Source organism: Sander vitreus, chromosome 8 (genome assembly GCF_031162955.1).
Source record: "Sander vitreus isolate 19-12246 chromosome 8, sanVit1, whole genome shotgun sequence".
NCBI lineage: Eukaryota > Metazoa > Chordata > Actinopteri > Perciformes > Percidae > Sander > Sander vitreus.
In genome coordinates this window covers 29,520,774-29,537,619 of record NC_135862.1, presented here as the reverse complement: position 1 = coordinate 29,537,619, position 16,846 = coordinate 29,520,774, and the positions used below count along the sequence as shown (strand labels likewise).

At 41.4% G+C, this 16,846-nt stretch overlaps 1 protein-coding gene across 2 annotated transcripts in view; it reads right to left on the bottom strand.

Moving 5' to 3' along the window:
* Nucleotides 1–1,746: 1,746 nt before the first annotated feature.
* Nucleotides 1,747–16,846, bottom strand: part of edc4 (enhancer of mRNA decapping 4) — a 37,875-nt gene continuing 22,775 nt past the window's right edge. The window contains exons 24-31 of one of the 2 annotated variants that reach the window (XM_078257773.1): nucleotides 16,292–16,447; nucleotides 14,745–14,860; nucleotides 14,484–14,649; nucleotides 11,077–11,263; nucleotides 9,943–10,162; nucleotides 7,153–7,316; nucleotides 5,166–5,222; nucleotides 1,747–2,273 (exon numbers count right to left, since the gene is read on the bottom strand). In XM_078257773.1, coding sequence (XP_078113899.1) covers nucleotides 2,090–2,273; nucleotides 5,166–5,222; nucleotides 7,153–7,316; nucleotides 9,943–10,162; nucleotides 11,077–11,263; nucleotides 14,484–14,649; nucleotides 14,745–14,860; nucleotides 16,292–16,447 — 1,250 coding nt within the window. In that variant the 3' untranslated portion in view covers nucleotides 1,747–2,089. The remainder of the gene's footprint in view (nucleotides 2,274–5,165; nucleotides 5,223–7,152; nucleotides 7,317–9,942; nucleotides 10,163–11,076; nucleotides 11,264–14,483; nucleotides 14,650–14,744; nucleotides 14,861–16,291; nucleotides 16,448–16,846) is intronic. The other variant, XM_078257774.1, reaches the window with a different exon arrangement.

Here is a 16,846-nt window from a genome sequence, read left to right as displayed (position 1 = left end):
GTTTCTCACACACAGCTCCCACTCGGGGTAACGCAGGAGTCAACCTGTCATTCTACTCTGAGGACGATAAACTGGGGTCTGTAACTGAAAGGTGAAGGTGGTAGTAGTCAAAATAGTACATCTCTCTCTGTGTTGCATGATTAGTCAAATACCTGTCCAAATCAGCCGTCTTGGTAGTCATGTTAGTAAACAAAACATAGATTCTCCTCTGCTGTGCTGTTTGAGTCTTACTTCAGATCCGACATTTTAACGACATAAATGCTTGTAAAAGTGAAAAGGATAATGCTCAAACATTACAAGTGTTCTAAAGGCCCAAATGGGATCAAATGTTTAAGTGAAACATGTAGAATACAATAAGGCACTTGCTAGACAAATCCAACTTAACAGAATCTACAGAGGTCGAATCAACTGAACTTTTGTTTTACAATCAGCTAAACGATGTGGCCGCCCTGCAACTAAACAATGATGCGTGTGTAAATGGGCTGTACACAAATCATCCTCCTCAACCCACTTTAAAAAAGGTGAACAAACAGGTGCAGGCTTTTCAATGTTTGGTAAAACTGATACTGAGAGAGCAGGGATGACTTCTGAAGCCAAAACCTAAATGACAAGAAGGGTGAACAGTCCAACCAAGTGCTGCCTCCTAGAGCCTATGAGAAGTAACTGCACGTTCAATTTACAAACATTATTTGGGATAGCCTGATACACTAACATCATCAGTAACAATTAGGTTTAGGAAGTGTTTCATTATGTAGTATGTGACTAGTTTTGACAACTCTTAAAGCAAGTATACAAGTCTTACAAATGCTAAATGTTTATATAAAAAAGAAAAAAAGGGACAGACATACAGAAGAAACCAATTTACAGGACAGAGCTGTACACATGGACGGCTGCCAAACTTGATGTTGGGCTCCAAACATTTTAGATTCAAAGGGTGAATTCTTTTCAGCCTGGGGGACCTTCACACATATTTGTTATTTCTCATCCTTTAACCTTATTTGTATTCTTCAGAGACCCTCATTAGAATGATTTGTGAAAACAAGGCCAGAGTGGGAAAAAAAAAAAAAAGTACGATATAATTTCCATCCCGAATACCAACACAGGAACAAATTCAATTAACTTTCAGCATAACAATTCAGCATGTTGATCCTCTTCAAAGCACTGAGACTGATTATGCCTAGCAAGGTTGTCGTCTCCAACCTATTAAGAAATAACTGAAAGAAAATATGCCACAAACATGAAATGGCTTTGAATGTTACATACTTTTGGTTGCCCGGATTAGCTTGGAGGTTTGGAGAAAAAAAAAAACTTAACCGAGGACAGCGAAATCCTGCAGCTACCAAATTCCAAGTTGGCTCTAGCAAAGATGCTGGTCTGTATTGAAAAAAAAAAACCATTAAAAAAAATGTGTGTCCAAGCCTGCCGTTTGCTCATAAGGCCAAAATACAATGGGACATTTTTAGGCAAGCCATCTCTTGTCAAAAGAAACATCGATGTTTGGTCTTGTGGACCACTCAGCTGAACATTCTTTGAGTCTTATGCACATTTGGATGAAGTGGCATCAAAGGAGTGCCAGGTACGATGTGTCTGGGAGACGGGGACGACCAGACATTTCAGCTCGTTTCTTTTGTTTCTTGATGGTGCTAAAAGGATGAGAGACAACCAGAATGCCTCTTGGGGGAACAAGCAGCAACTTCAGAGTTGTCCAAACCATTATTGTCTTGCACTGAAGGTATGTCCAGGAAGAAAGAATCTATTTCCCAACTTGACACCTCACTGGTGCAGGTAGAACAGGGGGAGGAATAGGAACAAATGGAACGGGGGAGAAAGAGCTGGATTAGGGTTGTGTGGAGGGCCAGATGGGAACAGTAATTCTTGAACCGAGTCATTTAGGAGCCCTCGTCTTCCATCTCCAACCAACAGCACGTCCCCATCCTTAGCGCCAAGAGACCGCTCCGAGTGGGGTGAAGTCGTCGCCGCTTTCTCCTCTAAAATGTACGTGGAATCGTAACAAAAAAGGGACTCACGATCTGCATCCATGTGCATCTGTGAGGAAACGACTCCCCTGCACCACTCTTTCAATGGAGGACTAGTGGCTGACGAGACCCTGCAGCATCATCATCAGGCGCCGCGCCCTCTTGCTGAGCGGGCTGTGCGGCTCCTGCTGCAGGAAGGCGAAGAGCTTCGGTCGGACCTGTGCCAACACCGAGGACATGTGGTCTCTAGTCAGCGGGTCACTGTGGTCCAGATTCATCACTGCATCCTCCAGGTAGCTGAACAGGGACACAGAGGGACAGAGACATTAGATAATGATGACGAAGGACCAATTTCCAGGCAGGCACATTCAGCATCATCTACTGTAGGTATGAGCAGGAAAGAAATTGTTAAGCCAGGAAGTACAGTCTTTGGTCGTGCGGCAGGACCAAGGATGATAGAAAATAACTCGGCACCAGAGGCCATGGCCATTTTTGTTCTATGTGGAGAAAATAATTAAATAAATGAAGTTTCCATCAAGAATCTGACACTTCATTCATTCTGATATAAAAGCAGTACAAGGTTAACTTGCACATACTGTGTTTTGACCCTTGGAGGGTCTGCAGGGTGTGGAGAAAGGACGCTTCTATTGGTATCTCAACTAATCTTTCGCAGTTTGAATGTCGAGCGCTGTCCTTGATCACCGTCCTGGCTGCTGGCCCACTGTGGGAGTGTGTGCCTCGTGTTTTCACTCAAACATCACAGCAGAAATGGAGTTATGCCACTGCCACCTGTGTCCTGTCCTCTCACTCAAGACTACACTACATTTAACTCCTCAATTAATTGTTTTAGTCAGACATCTGGCGGTTAGACTCTCCCACCCTCTGCGTCTTTACAGTTTAAACAAGCATTTATCTCCACGTCCGGAGTTCTACCTGATCCCAGTTTAACATTAGAGCTGTTCCCACATTGCCACCTGGCCTCGGGCCAGAGTTCCCCTCAACAAACACACACACACACACACACACACACACACACACACACACACACACACACACACACACACACACACACACACACACACACACACACACACACACACACACACACACACACACACACACACCAGAGGTCTATCAGATCTCTGTACCACAGTGCCAGCATGCCATATGGTTTTACTGCATAGAACTCCACAGATACTGACTAGCTAGTTTATGTCTTGCAGCAGATAATCTGCTAACTAGATTGTTTCCACAACATAAATTAAGTTTCTCTTTATGCATCATCAGTTCACATTATTCTTTCATCCGTTTGGACAACAATGTGTTCTTCAAAACCAGCTTATGATCCTGCAAACGATCCTTGATGGTGCCGACAAACCTAACGTTGCTTTTATTTCTCTTTGGGAATCTTTCATGGATTCTTCTAAGACACTATCAATCAATCAGATTTTTCCTGTTTTTATTCCATCTCTCTCTCTCTCTCTCTCTCTCCCCCTCTCTCCCTCTCTCCCTCCCTCCCTCCCTCCCCGCTACTGGGCAGCTGCAATGTCAACGCAGAACCAGACAGGTGATCCAGACACACTGCAAAGGGACTCTAATAGACAAAGAGGTTTTCTGGGGGGAGAAAGGATCAAGATGACAAGGATTCATTAGAGAGAAGGACATCAAGAGAGTGAGGCGGGGGCTCTCTGAGCAGTCACATTCTTATGCATCTTGAGAATTGCAGCACAACACTTTTCAGTTAAAAGAACAGGAAAAAAAACAGACTGGAGTGCAAGAGTGAACAACAGAAGGACATAGAAAGAACAGAACGATAGAGGCCATCTAAAAATTGTGAAGCTATTCACAGAATCATTCGCGCTCCCAAGACAGCCATGTAGCAGGGCTGCAGACAGGGGCAGGGTGATAGGGTCAGCAGTTTAGCACCATTTAGCACGCAGGAGACGAGGAATAATGGACATACAATGGAGATGAGATAGGGAGCAAAAGTTTAGGCAAAGACTGGCTTTATTACTGATCGCCGATAGCACAGGATCCAGCTTGGGTGGGAGAGAAGGCGTGTAATGCTATCCAAAACGTGTTTACTGCTATCGCTTTGTGAGAAAATGGACTTAAAGTTGAGACATTTTGGAAAAAAGAAAGCCTAGCCTTGATTCAACCCAAGTTATGGCTGCTGCACTGCAGAACAGTTTTCAAATCAAACTACAGTGGTGTGAGATGATATACTGCATGCAATAAATAAATTGTACCTGGGCTTCCTTTATCATGCCTCAATTCTTACTAGGTTTACAAACAGTTTTTAAAATGTGGTATTGCAGTCACATGGAGATTGGTTGTAATTTGGTTTGGCGGGTTTGATGCCGAGCAACCCGATATCACTGCCATCATTTTGGTTTCCTACTGCAAGTGTAGGGTAGCCTTCCGCTTATAAACAATTAGTATTCTCTGACATCTCAAGACATTGTCATCTTCATGAAAGTGTTCACCTCAAACAATGTGAAGCAGTAGTCAGCGTTTTATGTTCGCTGCAAAGACAAACTAAATCACCTGATTAATGCTACGTTATGACGACATCTCCCGGGCCATTTTTCAATGCAGACAGCTGCTACCAGCCAGGCTAAAGCTAATATACACTCACCTAAAGGATTATTAGGAACACCTGTTCAATTTCACGTTAATGAAATGATCTAATCAACCAATCACATGGCAAGTGCTTCAATGCATTTAGGGAAGTGGTCCAGGTCTAGACAATCTCCTGAACTCCAAACTGAATGTCAGAAAGGGAAAGAAAGGTGATAGTGAGCATGGCATGGTTGTTAGTCCCAGACGGGCTGGTCTGAATATTTCACAATCTCCTCAGTTACTGGGATTTTCATGCACAACCATTTCTAGGGTTTACAAAGAATGGTCTGAAAAAGGAAAAACATCCAGATGCTGCAGTCCTGGGGGCGAAAATGCCTTGTTGATGCTAGAGGTCGGAGGAGAATGAGCCGAGTGATTCAAGCTGATAGAAGATCAACTTTGACTCAAATAACCACTCGTTAAAACCGAGGTATGCAGCAAAGCATTTGTGAAACCACAACACGCACAACCTTGAGGCGGATGGGCTACACCAGCAGAAGACCCCACCGGGTACCACTCATCTCCACTAAAAATAGGGAAATGAGTCTACAATTTGCACGAGCTCACCAAAATTGGACAGTTGAAGACTGGAAAAATGTTGCCTGGTCTGATGAGTCTCGATTTCTGTTGAGACATTCAGATGGTAGAGTCAGAAATTGCCGTAAACAGAATGAGAACATGGCTCTGTCATGCCTTGTTACCACTGGGCAGGCTGATGGTGGTGGTGGTGTAATGGTGTTGGGGATCCCTTTCACCTTCAGAACTGCCTTAATTCTTTGTGTCATTGATTCGACAAGGTGCTGGAAGCATTCTTTAGAAATGTTGGCCCATATTGATAGGATAGGGTCAAACACGGTATTAGTATGGTGTTCCTAATAATCCTTTAGGTGAGTGTAGGTAGCCTAAAGAAACAAGGCGTCTGTCCCAACCAAGGTTATTATAGTTTTGCATTCGCTCGAGTAAAGTGGTGAACTTTTTGAAGTCAATCGAGTCACACAGTTGTGTCGACATCCCAGTATCAATCCACATATTAACCCACGCTTCCTCCCGCTTTTGGTGTTCCTGCGTATTTACTAACCAGCAGCTGTCAGGTCGCCGGTGAAAGCCTTCCTGTAGTGTTCTCTGTCCTGCTGTTGTCTCTGTCATGCTGCCTGGCCCTGTATCCATACATCCATGCCCGTAACGTTACCGGGGTTAGCTTCTGTTTCGGGGAAAGGGGACTTTGCGTTCTCCTTTACCTTGTTAAGGTAAGCTAGGTTAGCCTCCTAGCTTGTGTGCGCTTCTCAAATGTACTTTCAAATTCGTGGGATTTTTTCCCTGTAATAAATTGTCCACATATTTTACCACCTTCCACCGCGAGGCGCTTTTATCTGACACAGTCATAATCAAATAGAGTGCCGCTTTCTTCCGACTTTCAGTACCGCTATGATGCCAGGCGAGAGGGACGGAGCCATGGACATGTGTTCAATTTGACGTGGAATGTCGGAATTTCTGGATTCCCAATCGGAAACTATACGGTTTCTACGGGAAATGTCATGGTCGGAGAGATATAACTTTATTTGCTCTATGAAAGATCGACAAAGACGAAAACTAAGGACATTTACTCGATAATTTTAATTTTAGTTAGTTTTGCAAACAGACATTACAGTTTAAGTTTAGTTATCGTTTTTTTTGTAATGCCTCGTTTTTATTTTTATTTCAGTTAACAATGTTTTTCCCCACCTAGTTTTTGTTATTTTGTTCGTTGCTGATACGATTATAACCTTGGTCCCAACTAACGTTACGGTTCGGAGCCACGATGCTGGATACGCTAATCTACAATAGAAGTCTGTGTCTGATATAACGTAATTTACACAGATTTAAGTGTTCTTGGATACGCAGTTTGTTGCTAGTGTGTGACATGCAGATCTGCATGCACAGCCAACCACCAATCACAATCAATGTTGATCACTTTATCAAACAAACAAGCCGGCCCGCTAGTCGACCACAACCTGAAATTTAGAGGAAGCATCATGCACGCATTATTAATATCATTCTCTTTAGCCTGGGTTGATAGTATTATATGAATACAATGGTGTCATGTCAGTCAACCAGTGTATTTCTACCTAATTTCCCTAATAACTTCAGCAGAGGAGTCACAGCACTTACTTGCTTTGGTGTTTGTAAAGCATCAAAATTCACATGAGAAAAGTTCCTTTTTCAGTTTTATTTTCTATGTAGATGCACTCCCCTACAAAATCACACCAGTAGTTGAGAATGATTTATTATTTCCAAATAGAGCTATTTATGTCTTTTTTGATATCGCAATATATATCGCAGGAAAAAAAGGATCACAATGTCAGTTTTTTCTAATATCGTGCAGACCTAACCCACGCTGTGTCTATTGTGTTTTGACTTTCAGTGGGTTCTTCTACAATTTACACACTGAATGTTTCTTCTGACCCCTGGGGAGACGTGTGTAATCTTCAAGTAGGGAATAATGTTACTATGGATGCAAACTGGTGAAAGAGGAAATCCCATACGGTACCAAAAATAGCATCTGTAGTGTGCTCACCTGATTTTAAGCTCAGAGCGGGTTGTGAGGTTGGAGGAGAGCTGCTGGATGAGTGACAGCAGCACAGGCTGGCTGAGAGGGCAGGGGTGCTGGCCAAACACCTGCTGAGAGTCGATGGTCTCACACACATACAAGACCAAGTTCAGATCGGTCGCTGAAAGAGCCTGGAAGAAAAGAAAGAGAGAGCGCGCATTATATTTAGACCCCCCAAACGCATAAGGATACGTTTCTTTTCATTTAATTTGGACAGGCAGTAGTGCAAGTATCAAACAGAAAAGTCCACTGGGGACTGGGGTAGCCAGGGTTTTCCCTGCCATTATACAGCTTAGGAGCAGGTTTATGAGCAGAAAAAACATGTGGAGAGCATCACGGTGAGCCAACTTACGGGACGGCATTTAGCCCACTGGCAACTATTTTAATTATAAAAAAGGTAACACTTTATTTGAAGGGGTGTGCATAAGACTGACATGACACTGTCATTATTATGACACCTGTCATGAACACGAAGGAGTCATTTTGAGTGTTTTAATGGCTGTTCTCATTAAGTGTCATTCGGTAAATTATGACACTTGTAATGCAAAGCTAGCATTGTCCGAGATGTCTTTGTCATGACAACTTGACAATAAAGGCCAATATTATATAGCACTTCAGGATTATACTTCCATTTTGTGTTTACATGCTTTAATGTTAACTAATTGGACAGCTGTAACGTACAGCTAACTGAGCTAACGGCAGCCAACTATAGTTAGCAACAAGTCCAAAACTCAATAAATCACCTGGTACTGCATTCACTGTCGTCAAACTGGTCTCATAACTTTTAAGACATCTTAATGACAAGTCCACATGGTTCCACTTTACTGACACCGTCATATAAGCATTTCATGATGAAATCAAACTTCGTGACAGGTCCAAATTGTCTCACTTTCCTTGAGGCCAATCAAAATATTCATGACACAATTATAATGCTCTCATGACAGCCAATGTAAAAACCAACCTCTTCGTGAAAGTTTAATGTAATGTTAACACTTAAAGCTAAATAGTTTATTAAAGTTTGACAATTGGGCCTGTCATGACATATTTATGACTTTATTAGGTTATGTTGTCTAGGTTAAGTCAAGTTGGTCATGACAAAGACATCTCAGAGAATGCTAACTTTGCATTAAAAGTGTCATAATCAGATCTGGAGTCAAGTTAGGAAAAACTTTGGCTTGTCTTGACCCCACTGCTTAAAAACCATATCTTTACACCTTCAAGTTCAGACCTCGCATTTAGGGCCTAGCCCAGCTTCAAAGACCTATACAGAGATGGCATATGTGCGTCCTTCACAGAGCTCACTTCCTTCTATAGTTTGCCAAAGTCATACCTCTTTTGCTTTTTCCAGATTAGGGACTTAGTCAAGAAGACAGTCCCCCACTTTCCAAACCACCCCCCCGAAAACCCTGACTGACTCCCTCCTGGCGACAGACCCGAACCAAAAGAAATGTGTTTCCGTACCTCAGCGGGCCCTCGTACTTTGACAAAGGCTGCATGGGAGAGCGATTGGAACATGACCGTTACGGACCAACAATGAGATCTTGCTCTGACTACGGTTCACTCATCCTCCACATGGCTTGATCCAATGCAAGGTCCTTCATAAAGTCCACTATACAAACGCAAAACTGTCCAAAATATACTCCACTGTCCGGGACGCCTGTAATAGGTGCAACCAGTCTGCCAATCATACTCACATGTTTTGGTCTTGCCCTAAATTAACTACTTTTTGGATGTGTATTTTTGACACCTTGGGCAGAGCCTACGATCGCACTATGCCCCCTAACCCCTTGTCAGCCATTTTCGGCATTTCCTCTGAAGCCGGCCTCCCGGATGCACTAAGGCGGGCCCTGGCGTTTACATCTCTGCTAGGCCGGAGACTGATCTTGCTCAACTGGAGGCTCTCCCGCCCCCCTACACAGCTTAGAATTTCTATGAAAGGCTCTATCTCGACATTCCTAGAGACATGGAACCCTTTCCTAGAACTTGTTGACTCCCTCAGCTTATCTTCCGACTTGGAGGACTGAGCTCCTTCTGGACCGTTCCACTTGAAGCCAGCCAAAAGAAGAAAAAAAAGGGTAATAATTTACCAAATGACACTTATTGACAACAGCCATGGACACTCAAAAGGACTCCTTCATGTTCATGACAGGTGTCATGTCAGCCTTATGCACACCAATTCAAATAAAGTGTTACCAAAATAAGGAACTTTTTAAAGGCAATAGGCTATAAAACTAAAAAATCTCTTATGCTAGGAAATTGAAAATACAAAATTTGGTTTGCTTTTTCCTTGTTTTGGTGATTGGCTGATCAGTTGATGAATGTGGGTTTGCATGTTTGATGTGTTTTCATTAACATAACCTACTACGGTGAAGGAACACCGACACACTATCCTTGTCTTAAATACAACTCTTTTCGCTGCAGTTGTAGCTGACCAGCTTTCATTGCGCTCTCCATAGTGTGACTGACTCGCATGTCAATCAGCATAGTGTGCTAACTTCAGCATATGCTGCTAATGGCGTATGGCTAAAGGTTTCTGAGCAGAACTTGTGCTTGTGAACTTTGGTTCTGCATTGTGCATTAATCTACATACTAGAGCTGTGACTGATGATTTTTTCTTACCGCGGTTAAACGCAACCTTCATATTAGTTGGTTCAGTCAGTTCAGCTGCTGAGGCTGAAATATGTACAGTGCTACACCTACATATATATATATGTGTGTGTGTGTGTGTGTGTGTGTGTGTGTGTGTGTGTGTGTTACCTGCTGGAAAGCCTGGTTGAGCTGGCCCTGCTGGAGGAGCTGCAGGATGTTGGCCTGCTGTGTCTGGTAGTCTAGGTGTGCTGTGGGGACAGGTGTGCTGGCCGCTGACCTCATTGCCTGCATGATGCTGGAGGTGACCACTGCCTGCTGCTCCTTCATTGCCTGACTCACCTCCCCTTTGACAATTCGTTGCACATGGCTAAGAATAGACTCCTGCAAACTTGGGAGGAAAAGGACCAAAGAGGAAACGTGAGAAAGAGGGTTATCCCTTATATTACTTGCATTTTCAACCACTATCCTGCTGGCTAGGTAAAAAAAAAAAACCTCATGCAATCACTTTTTGCGAGTGCAATCTTGTCTTTTTGTTGGCACAAAGTTTATTTGAATAAAAAAGAAGTACTTAACATACAAGCTAATACTAATAGCTAATAAATGAATCTGAGTTTTAAAAAAAAAAAGTGTCCAGTGTTGTCGTTTCCTTTTCAAGATTTTAAAGTTTTAGTTGGCCAACTACTCTCTGTTCCGCCCCGACAAATCTATAAACTCTAGAGGCCATGAAATTAATTGCAGAGGGAACAAGAGACTCGATCAAATTTATGTTCTTACATAAGCCCCAGGATTAAGCCTTGCTTGTTTCTACTCTCAAGCCCATTATGCACCTGAATAAGGCAAGAGCTGCTGGCACAGGCATCTGCTGATATGCATATCTGATATTCAAATGATCCCCTTGGAATGTCAATCAATGCTACCAGATCCATCGCTGCAAGTAGTATCAGTTAACAGCCGGATTCTTTAAAAACGTCATGGTTACATCTAATAATACTAAGTGGACAATGTCAGTGTTTTTTTTTTTTTTAGTATTATAAACTGTAAACAAGTGAAACAAAGAAGTTTTGATGAGAGCAGGTGTGCAGTGTCTAATTACAGCATGATCATATTTAGGGAAATGTGTAAATGTGGTTAAATGATAGATAAGGACAGAGGAAGGAAAATAGGACAGAAAGTGTGAATGGTTCAGAAGAGATTCACTTCTAATAAAATGTGAAGAAAAAACAAACAAACTAGGTTTCAGAATAGCTTTCCAATCACAAGTAGCTGTCAGTGTGGTCGATGAGGGATAGCTAGGATACATACTTTCCCACCATCATCTGGATCTGGTGCTGGACCTCTGCCCGGACATTAGCTGTGATGTTATTGGCCAGCTGATCGGTGGAGCTTTGGAAGCTGTCAGTCATTTGCTGGAGCTGGCCAATCATGGGGTCTCGTGTCTCCTGCTCTTTCTGCTTCCTGTTTTTCATATGGGTCTCAAGCTGTTGGATGTCTACAAAGATGAATGTCAACAGAAAATCAGTTCTCCCCCTAACACAAGCAAACACATTACACAAATACACTCAAAGCTACATGCTTTATGTGTTGCTCTCTTAAGTGGAGACAGAGTTAAACTGAACACAACTACACTGACAGTGACAGCAGAGCTGTTTGGGTCATTCACGGTGCGGAAAGATGAAAGTAGTCTGTGTGATTGTGGAATGTATTTAGTCTTAACACACTAGTTTGAAATGTGCTATGACAAAGGCTTTGTAAAAATAAAATAAGATTACTACTTCTGTCTGACCTGAATCTGTCTGGATAAAGAGCTGTGTGGCGCAGCTAGTCATGCAACTCCATGATGTCTTCTGAAATTTCGGAAATGCATGACACTACATTTCTTGGCTGAAATTCCACTTTTACAGTAATAAGCTAGCAAAGGGTCACTGGGTCTTTTCTTCTGTCGGCATGCTGCTCGGAACACAATCAAAGCATGAGGATTTGATAATATTGAAGATTTAGGAAAGTAAAATAGATTTCATGGAGCAGAGGCTTGCGGCTTTTACTTTAAGTCTCAGTTTATTGTCTGTTAAAACTAGACAAAATGTTGTTGAACGTCTTCTAGATTATTACCTTCATTTTAATGGCTCAACAGGGTCTGCGGTACAGATTTCTTGACAAAAGCCAACTTTCTTAACCCTGTGCCATGGTTTCAAAATGTTATTTTCATGCAAACAGAAATTCTGAACTCCTACTTATTGTAATAAAACACTCCAAAATGTATGCCTTTGTATTAAGCTTAGTCTATTTTAAATCAATTCAATAGTTTTTATATATATATTTTTTTTTTATTTTTATTTTTTTTCCTTTATTTATTTATTTATTGAGGTTTGACCCAGAGCCGCTCTAGCCACCATTCGACTGTAAAATGAAGGAGGGAGACGAGAATGTGCTGCCTACCGCTAGCTAGTAGCTGGATTAAAAACGGTTACAATGCTGACAGCTAACGCTAAACGGTGTAAAGTTTGACTGTGTTTTACTGTAGAGGATTCAACACCGGTATGTAACAATCTGCAGCTGCCATCGGAGAAACAACACAGACGGTGCGTTCAGTGAAACTGGTAAATTGGAACTGGAAAATAAGTTATTGTTATACATTATTATTAAACATTTAATTTCGACCATATGGCCTTAGCAATAAACAAGCCGTTCTTTAATGTCACCAACTGTTGTTTAGTACCCTTTTTTTTTTTTTTTCTTACTTTCTTAAAAAGTATCGGTTCAGGCACCGTTAATTATGTATGCGATTCATTTCAATTAATTAATCACAGAGTATGTAATTAATTAGATTACATTTTTTAATCAATTGACAGCCCTTATATATATATATATATATATATATATATATATATATATATATATATATAGCGTCATAGTGAAACTGCAGTTGGCATGGCTGAGGTGCAGAGTGCAGCTGTCAGTTAGTCTCGGTTTGCTGTATGGCAGCATTAGGATTTAGTGTTGGATAAAGCGGCGACTGTGTGCAAGCACTGTGCCTCTCTCGTGGGACTTACTTCCAATACGGGGGTGCATTTATGAAGACATGCTAGTTTGTCTGTTGACGAGATGTGGGCAGGTTTATAAATAAAGATATGCAGTCGTGAAGGATGCAGGATTTCAGCATATGATTACAGTAACATTGAGCTGCACTATAATATCCACTGACATTTTAGCAACCCAGTAAATTCTCAACTGTATTTTCTTATTTTCTTGCAGAGGAACGTGAAAATAGATTGATGAGAGCAGTGCTTAGTTTTTAAGCAACACTGGGACTTTTCCTGATTGATAAGAAATCAAACCATATTCTTCTCATTGTATTTAAAGGAGAAAGGTCATTCAACAATTTGGAGTGCTGGCAGTAGCAAAAAAAACGAAAACAATCGGTGATGCCTACACCGTGTTATCGACCGGAATTCTCCTTGCACTTTAATTTCAAACTAATATTTCATTAAGAACTGACATGTTATAGGCTACTGACATTTTAAAGGAAACTGTTAAAACGTTGAGTGCTGGTTAAGCTTATGCTTTACTTTATGTTAATGGTCTTAGTCTAGAATGTGGCTGAAGGCTTGCACAGTTACTAGATGGCAGTGCAAATGTTAATGCAGCATTCACAAAGTTGCAGTCAATATTTACACACAAAGAGCTAAACCCTGAATTTGATCAGGGATTGATTAAATTTAAATTGGAACAAGCTCACGAGTGCACACATGCTCAGAGGGGTATTGTGCTCTCCCTATTTACTGTAGAGTTACTGTGCGTGTCTCCCCTCTGTCAACAATACGACAGCCTTGGTAAAAAAAAAAACATCTAGCTGCAAGCTTACCGAGGTGGGCAGGAGCACAATCTCAGAATAAATAGACTGCTTATCAACACATCAATGCCCTGGCTCAGTCTAAAAATGCATCATCACAAAAGCTGTCCCCGAGCTTTTTGGAAGAGATAGTTATTTAATTAGACTTCCAGATAAACAGACCCTGATTTCAAGGCTAGATACAGAGAACAACTAACGTAAAGAAAGTACCGATACAAAGTGTCTCAAAAAGGACAAAGGCCATGGTGAGCCACCAGAACACCATGAAGGAACACTTTTAAAACTGTGTCTGGACAGCATGCACGTATAAATTAAAGTTAACCTTGTGTAAAAGTAGGTCATCTGTGTCAGGGGTAATCAATGTTTTTAGGCCAAGGACCCCTAACCTGAAAGACAGATGAGCACGGACCCCCTACTACATATATTGTATAAAATGAAGTTGCATAATAAACTGGGCCTACAAAAAGGTGTAGGGTGGCCTAAAGCCTATATGCACTTTTTATGGTGCCCTACAATACTAAGCTACCATTTACATATTCTTATATCATCATGTTTTAATGTCAAACATACATGTGGAAGGCATAGTGAATCCTTAAGCTTAACTGTATCTAACTGTTTTTTTACGAATAGGCCGATTTATCTTAGCTAATAATGCATATTTTCAGACGTTTTAATTTTTTGGAAGAAATTAGCCAATATGTTGGTGGCCCCCCTACAGTGACTTAGGACCAGCCCAGGGGTCGCAGACCCCCTGTTAAAGATCTCTCTGATCTAGGTCATATCTTGACATCTGTACTATATTTTGATATTTATTTGTTGACAAAACCACACATTTAAATGTTTGATAAGATTGCCTTACATTCTTGTGTGCCTTGTTTGAAGCTGTCGTTGATTTGTTGAAACATGGATTGGCAGCCTCTTTCGAAAACAGGCAGCACAATGCCCTGGAAGGCGTCTTTATAGGCTGCCTGGATGGGTCCCTGCATGGCTTCCGCTGCTGCTCGACCAATTGCATCGGTTGTGTTCTGTAAACAGGAAGCGGGTATGGTGAGAAGGGAGGAGAGAGTAGGTGATTTTATGAAGATTTTGGATAGGATGGGATACAGGGCCAGTCACTTACCTTGGATTTGACCACCTTGCTGACATTTTCCTTCAGGGTGACCTCCACAGCAGTCAGCTTAGCAGCAATTGTATTGCTCAGCTGACCAGTCACTGGCTCCAGACTCTTAGAGATTGCTAGAGGGGAAAGAATAAGCAAGACAGATTAGTATGAACTCCCCTATAAATTAGGCATGTGATCAAGGCTGGAGGAAAAAAGGAACATGTCGAATTAGAGGGCAGGAGAGGCAAGGCAAGAAAACATCTCTCCAAAGAGTGCTTGATTTTAGTCTGGCAGTCCAACACACCTCAGCTGCATTTATTATATATTGCTCATCTTATGCCTAGGGTGACCTCAAGCACAAAAATAACATTGTAATGAAATGTACAGCCTGGTGTGCACTTTGTCGATTTTTTCCATGCTGCGAAACTACTTTTTGCAGAGAAGATAAAAGAAAGAAAACAAAATACATTACGTAGACAAGATTCACTTACACTATCAAGAGTCTGCAAATCAGGTAATGCTTACAGTAGGGCTGCACGATATGAGACAAATATTTAATTATGATCATTTATGTTATTGCAATTGCGATATGTTTCACGATATTGGAAGTAACGATAATTTTTGCATCATTATTCCCATTTTCGTAAAAAAAAAAAATATATATATTAAAATGATCATGGAGTAATTTCTGCAAAGTTCTGTAGCAAACAGTCTGTAGAACACAACTTTTAAGGCGGGACATCTCTTCAGCACCACAATATTTAATTAAGAATGGTATTTTGACATACATTTACATTTTACATTTACCTTTAACAAATATTGCACCCCCCCTGCTATATGAATATTAAACTAGTCCATATCGCAATTTCGATAAAATTGCAATTCATTATGCAGCCCTAGCTTACAGCTAATTTAGATCAGGGATGTACTAATCCGATCTGTCAGATTGCTGACCTTATTAAGCAATGGCCGTGACATGACCGAGCCACATCAAATATTTCAGCTATCCGTTCATTCAGTCACAGCGGGCCACCCAGTCAGTTTATACAGCCGCAGCAATCCCTGACCTTACAACGTATATAAAACGTATTCCAATCCCTCATAAGGGATTCCAAAAATGATTTCAATTCCTCACAAAGCCAGGTATACAGATTTTGAATGCGGCAAAAAGAGAGCACTAAAGTCAGAATGGTACTCAACATCAGATACCCTGAGGTGAGGTATGGGAATCGGGAGAGGAAAAAGTTGAATTGGTGCCTAATTTAGATTTGGGAAAGATGGGCACTTAGGCATTCAGCAAGGATTTGTGGTATTAAATGGGCACTGTCGCTTTAAGACTAGAGAAGAAAAGCCAAGGACAGGAGACAATAGAGTGTGCAACATATGCAGACTGTTTAGATTTATATGTAAAATCATCCTTGTCTGCAACTGAAATGGTGCAATACCACCATCGTCTGGTAACAAATGTGGATGACTGTTGTCTTACACAGTCCACTTGGTCTCAGCAGAGTAAAGCTCTGCCGTCTCATTTTGTTGTTCTTGATGGCATGTTTATGTGTGCTTACATTGTGGGACCGTTTTCTTCATTTCCTCTCGAATCACTTTATCCATTCTGTTGGTCAGCACCGAGCTGAGGGTGTGGCTGAGCTGCTGGCTGAGTTGTTCCTGAAGCTGCTGTTGATGATTCTGACTCTCTGACAGAACTCGCTCTAGTCTGCGCTCTGAGGTCATGAATGGTCAAGGCTCACAAGAATATGTCCACTCTGGTTTGGTTGAAATAAACCCTTAATTCATCCATTTATATGTGGAAATATGCTGGCTCTATACAGGCTAAAATTAGTTTCTTTATATGGAGTGTGCTGGGTTTGGCGATTTTGGAGCCGTTTCTGGTTAAACAAAAAGGATCTTACTCTTTAACAAAAAGGCCCATCTCTGTAGGAATCCTTTCTGTAATGTTGCCAGACACACACACAAAAAAAACAGCACTTTTAGTGGACGGAAATTGAAAATGCATATTTGCCCTATACGATTACATTGCAGCCCAGTTCTAGGCTTCCATTCTCGCTCAATACTGGACCAATTTCAAAGATTTTTGTTCAGATTGTTAATTTAGACACCAA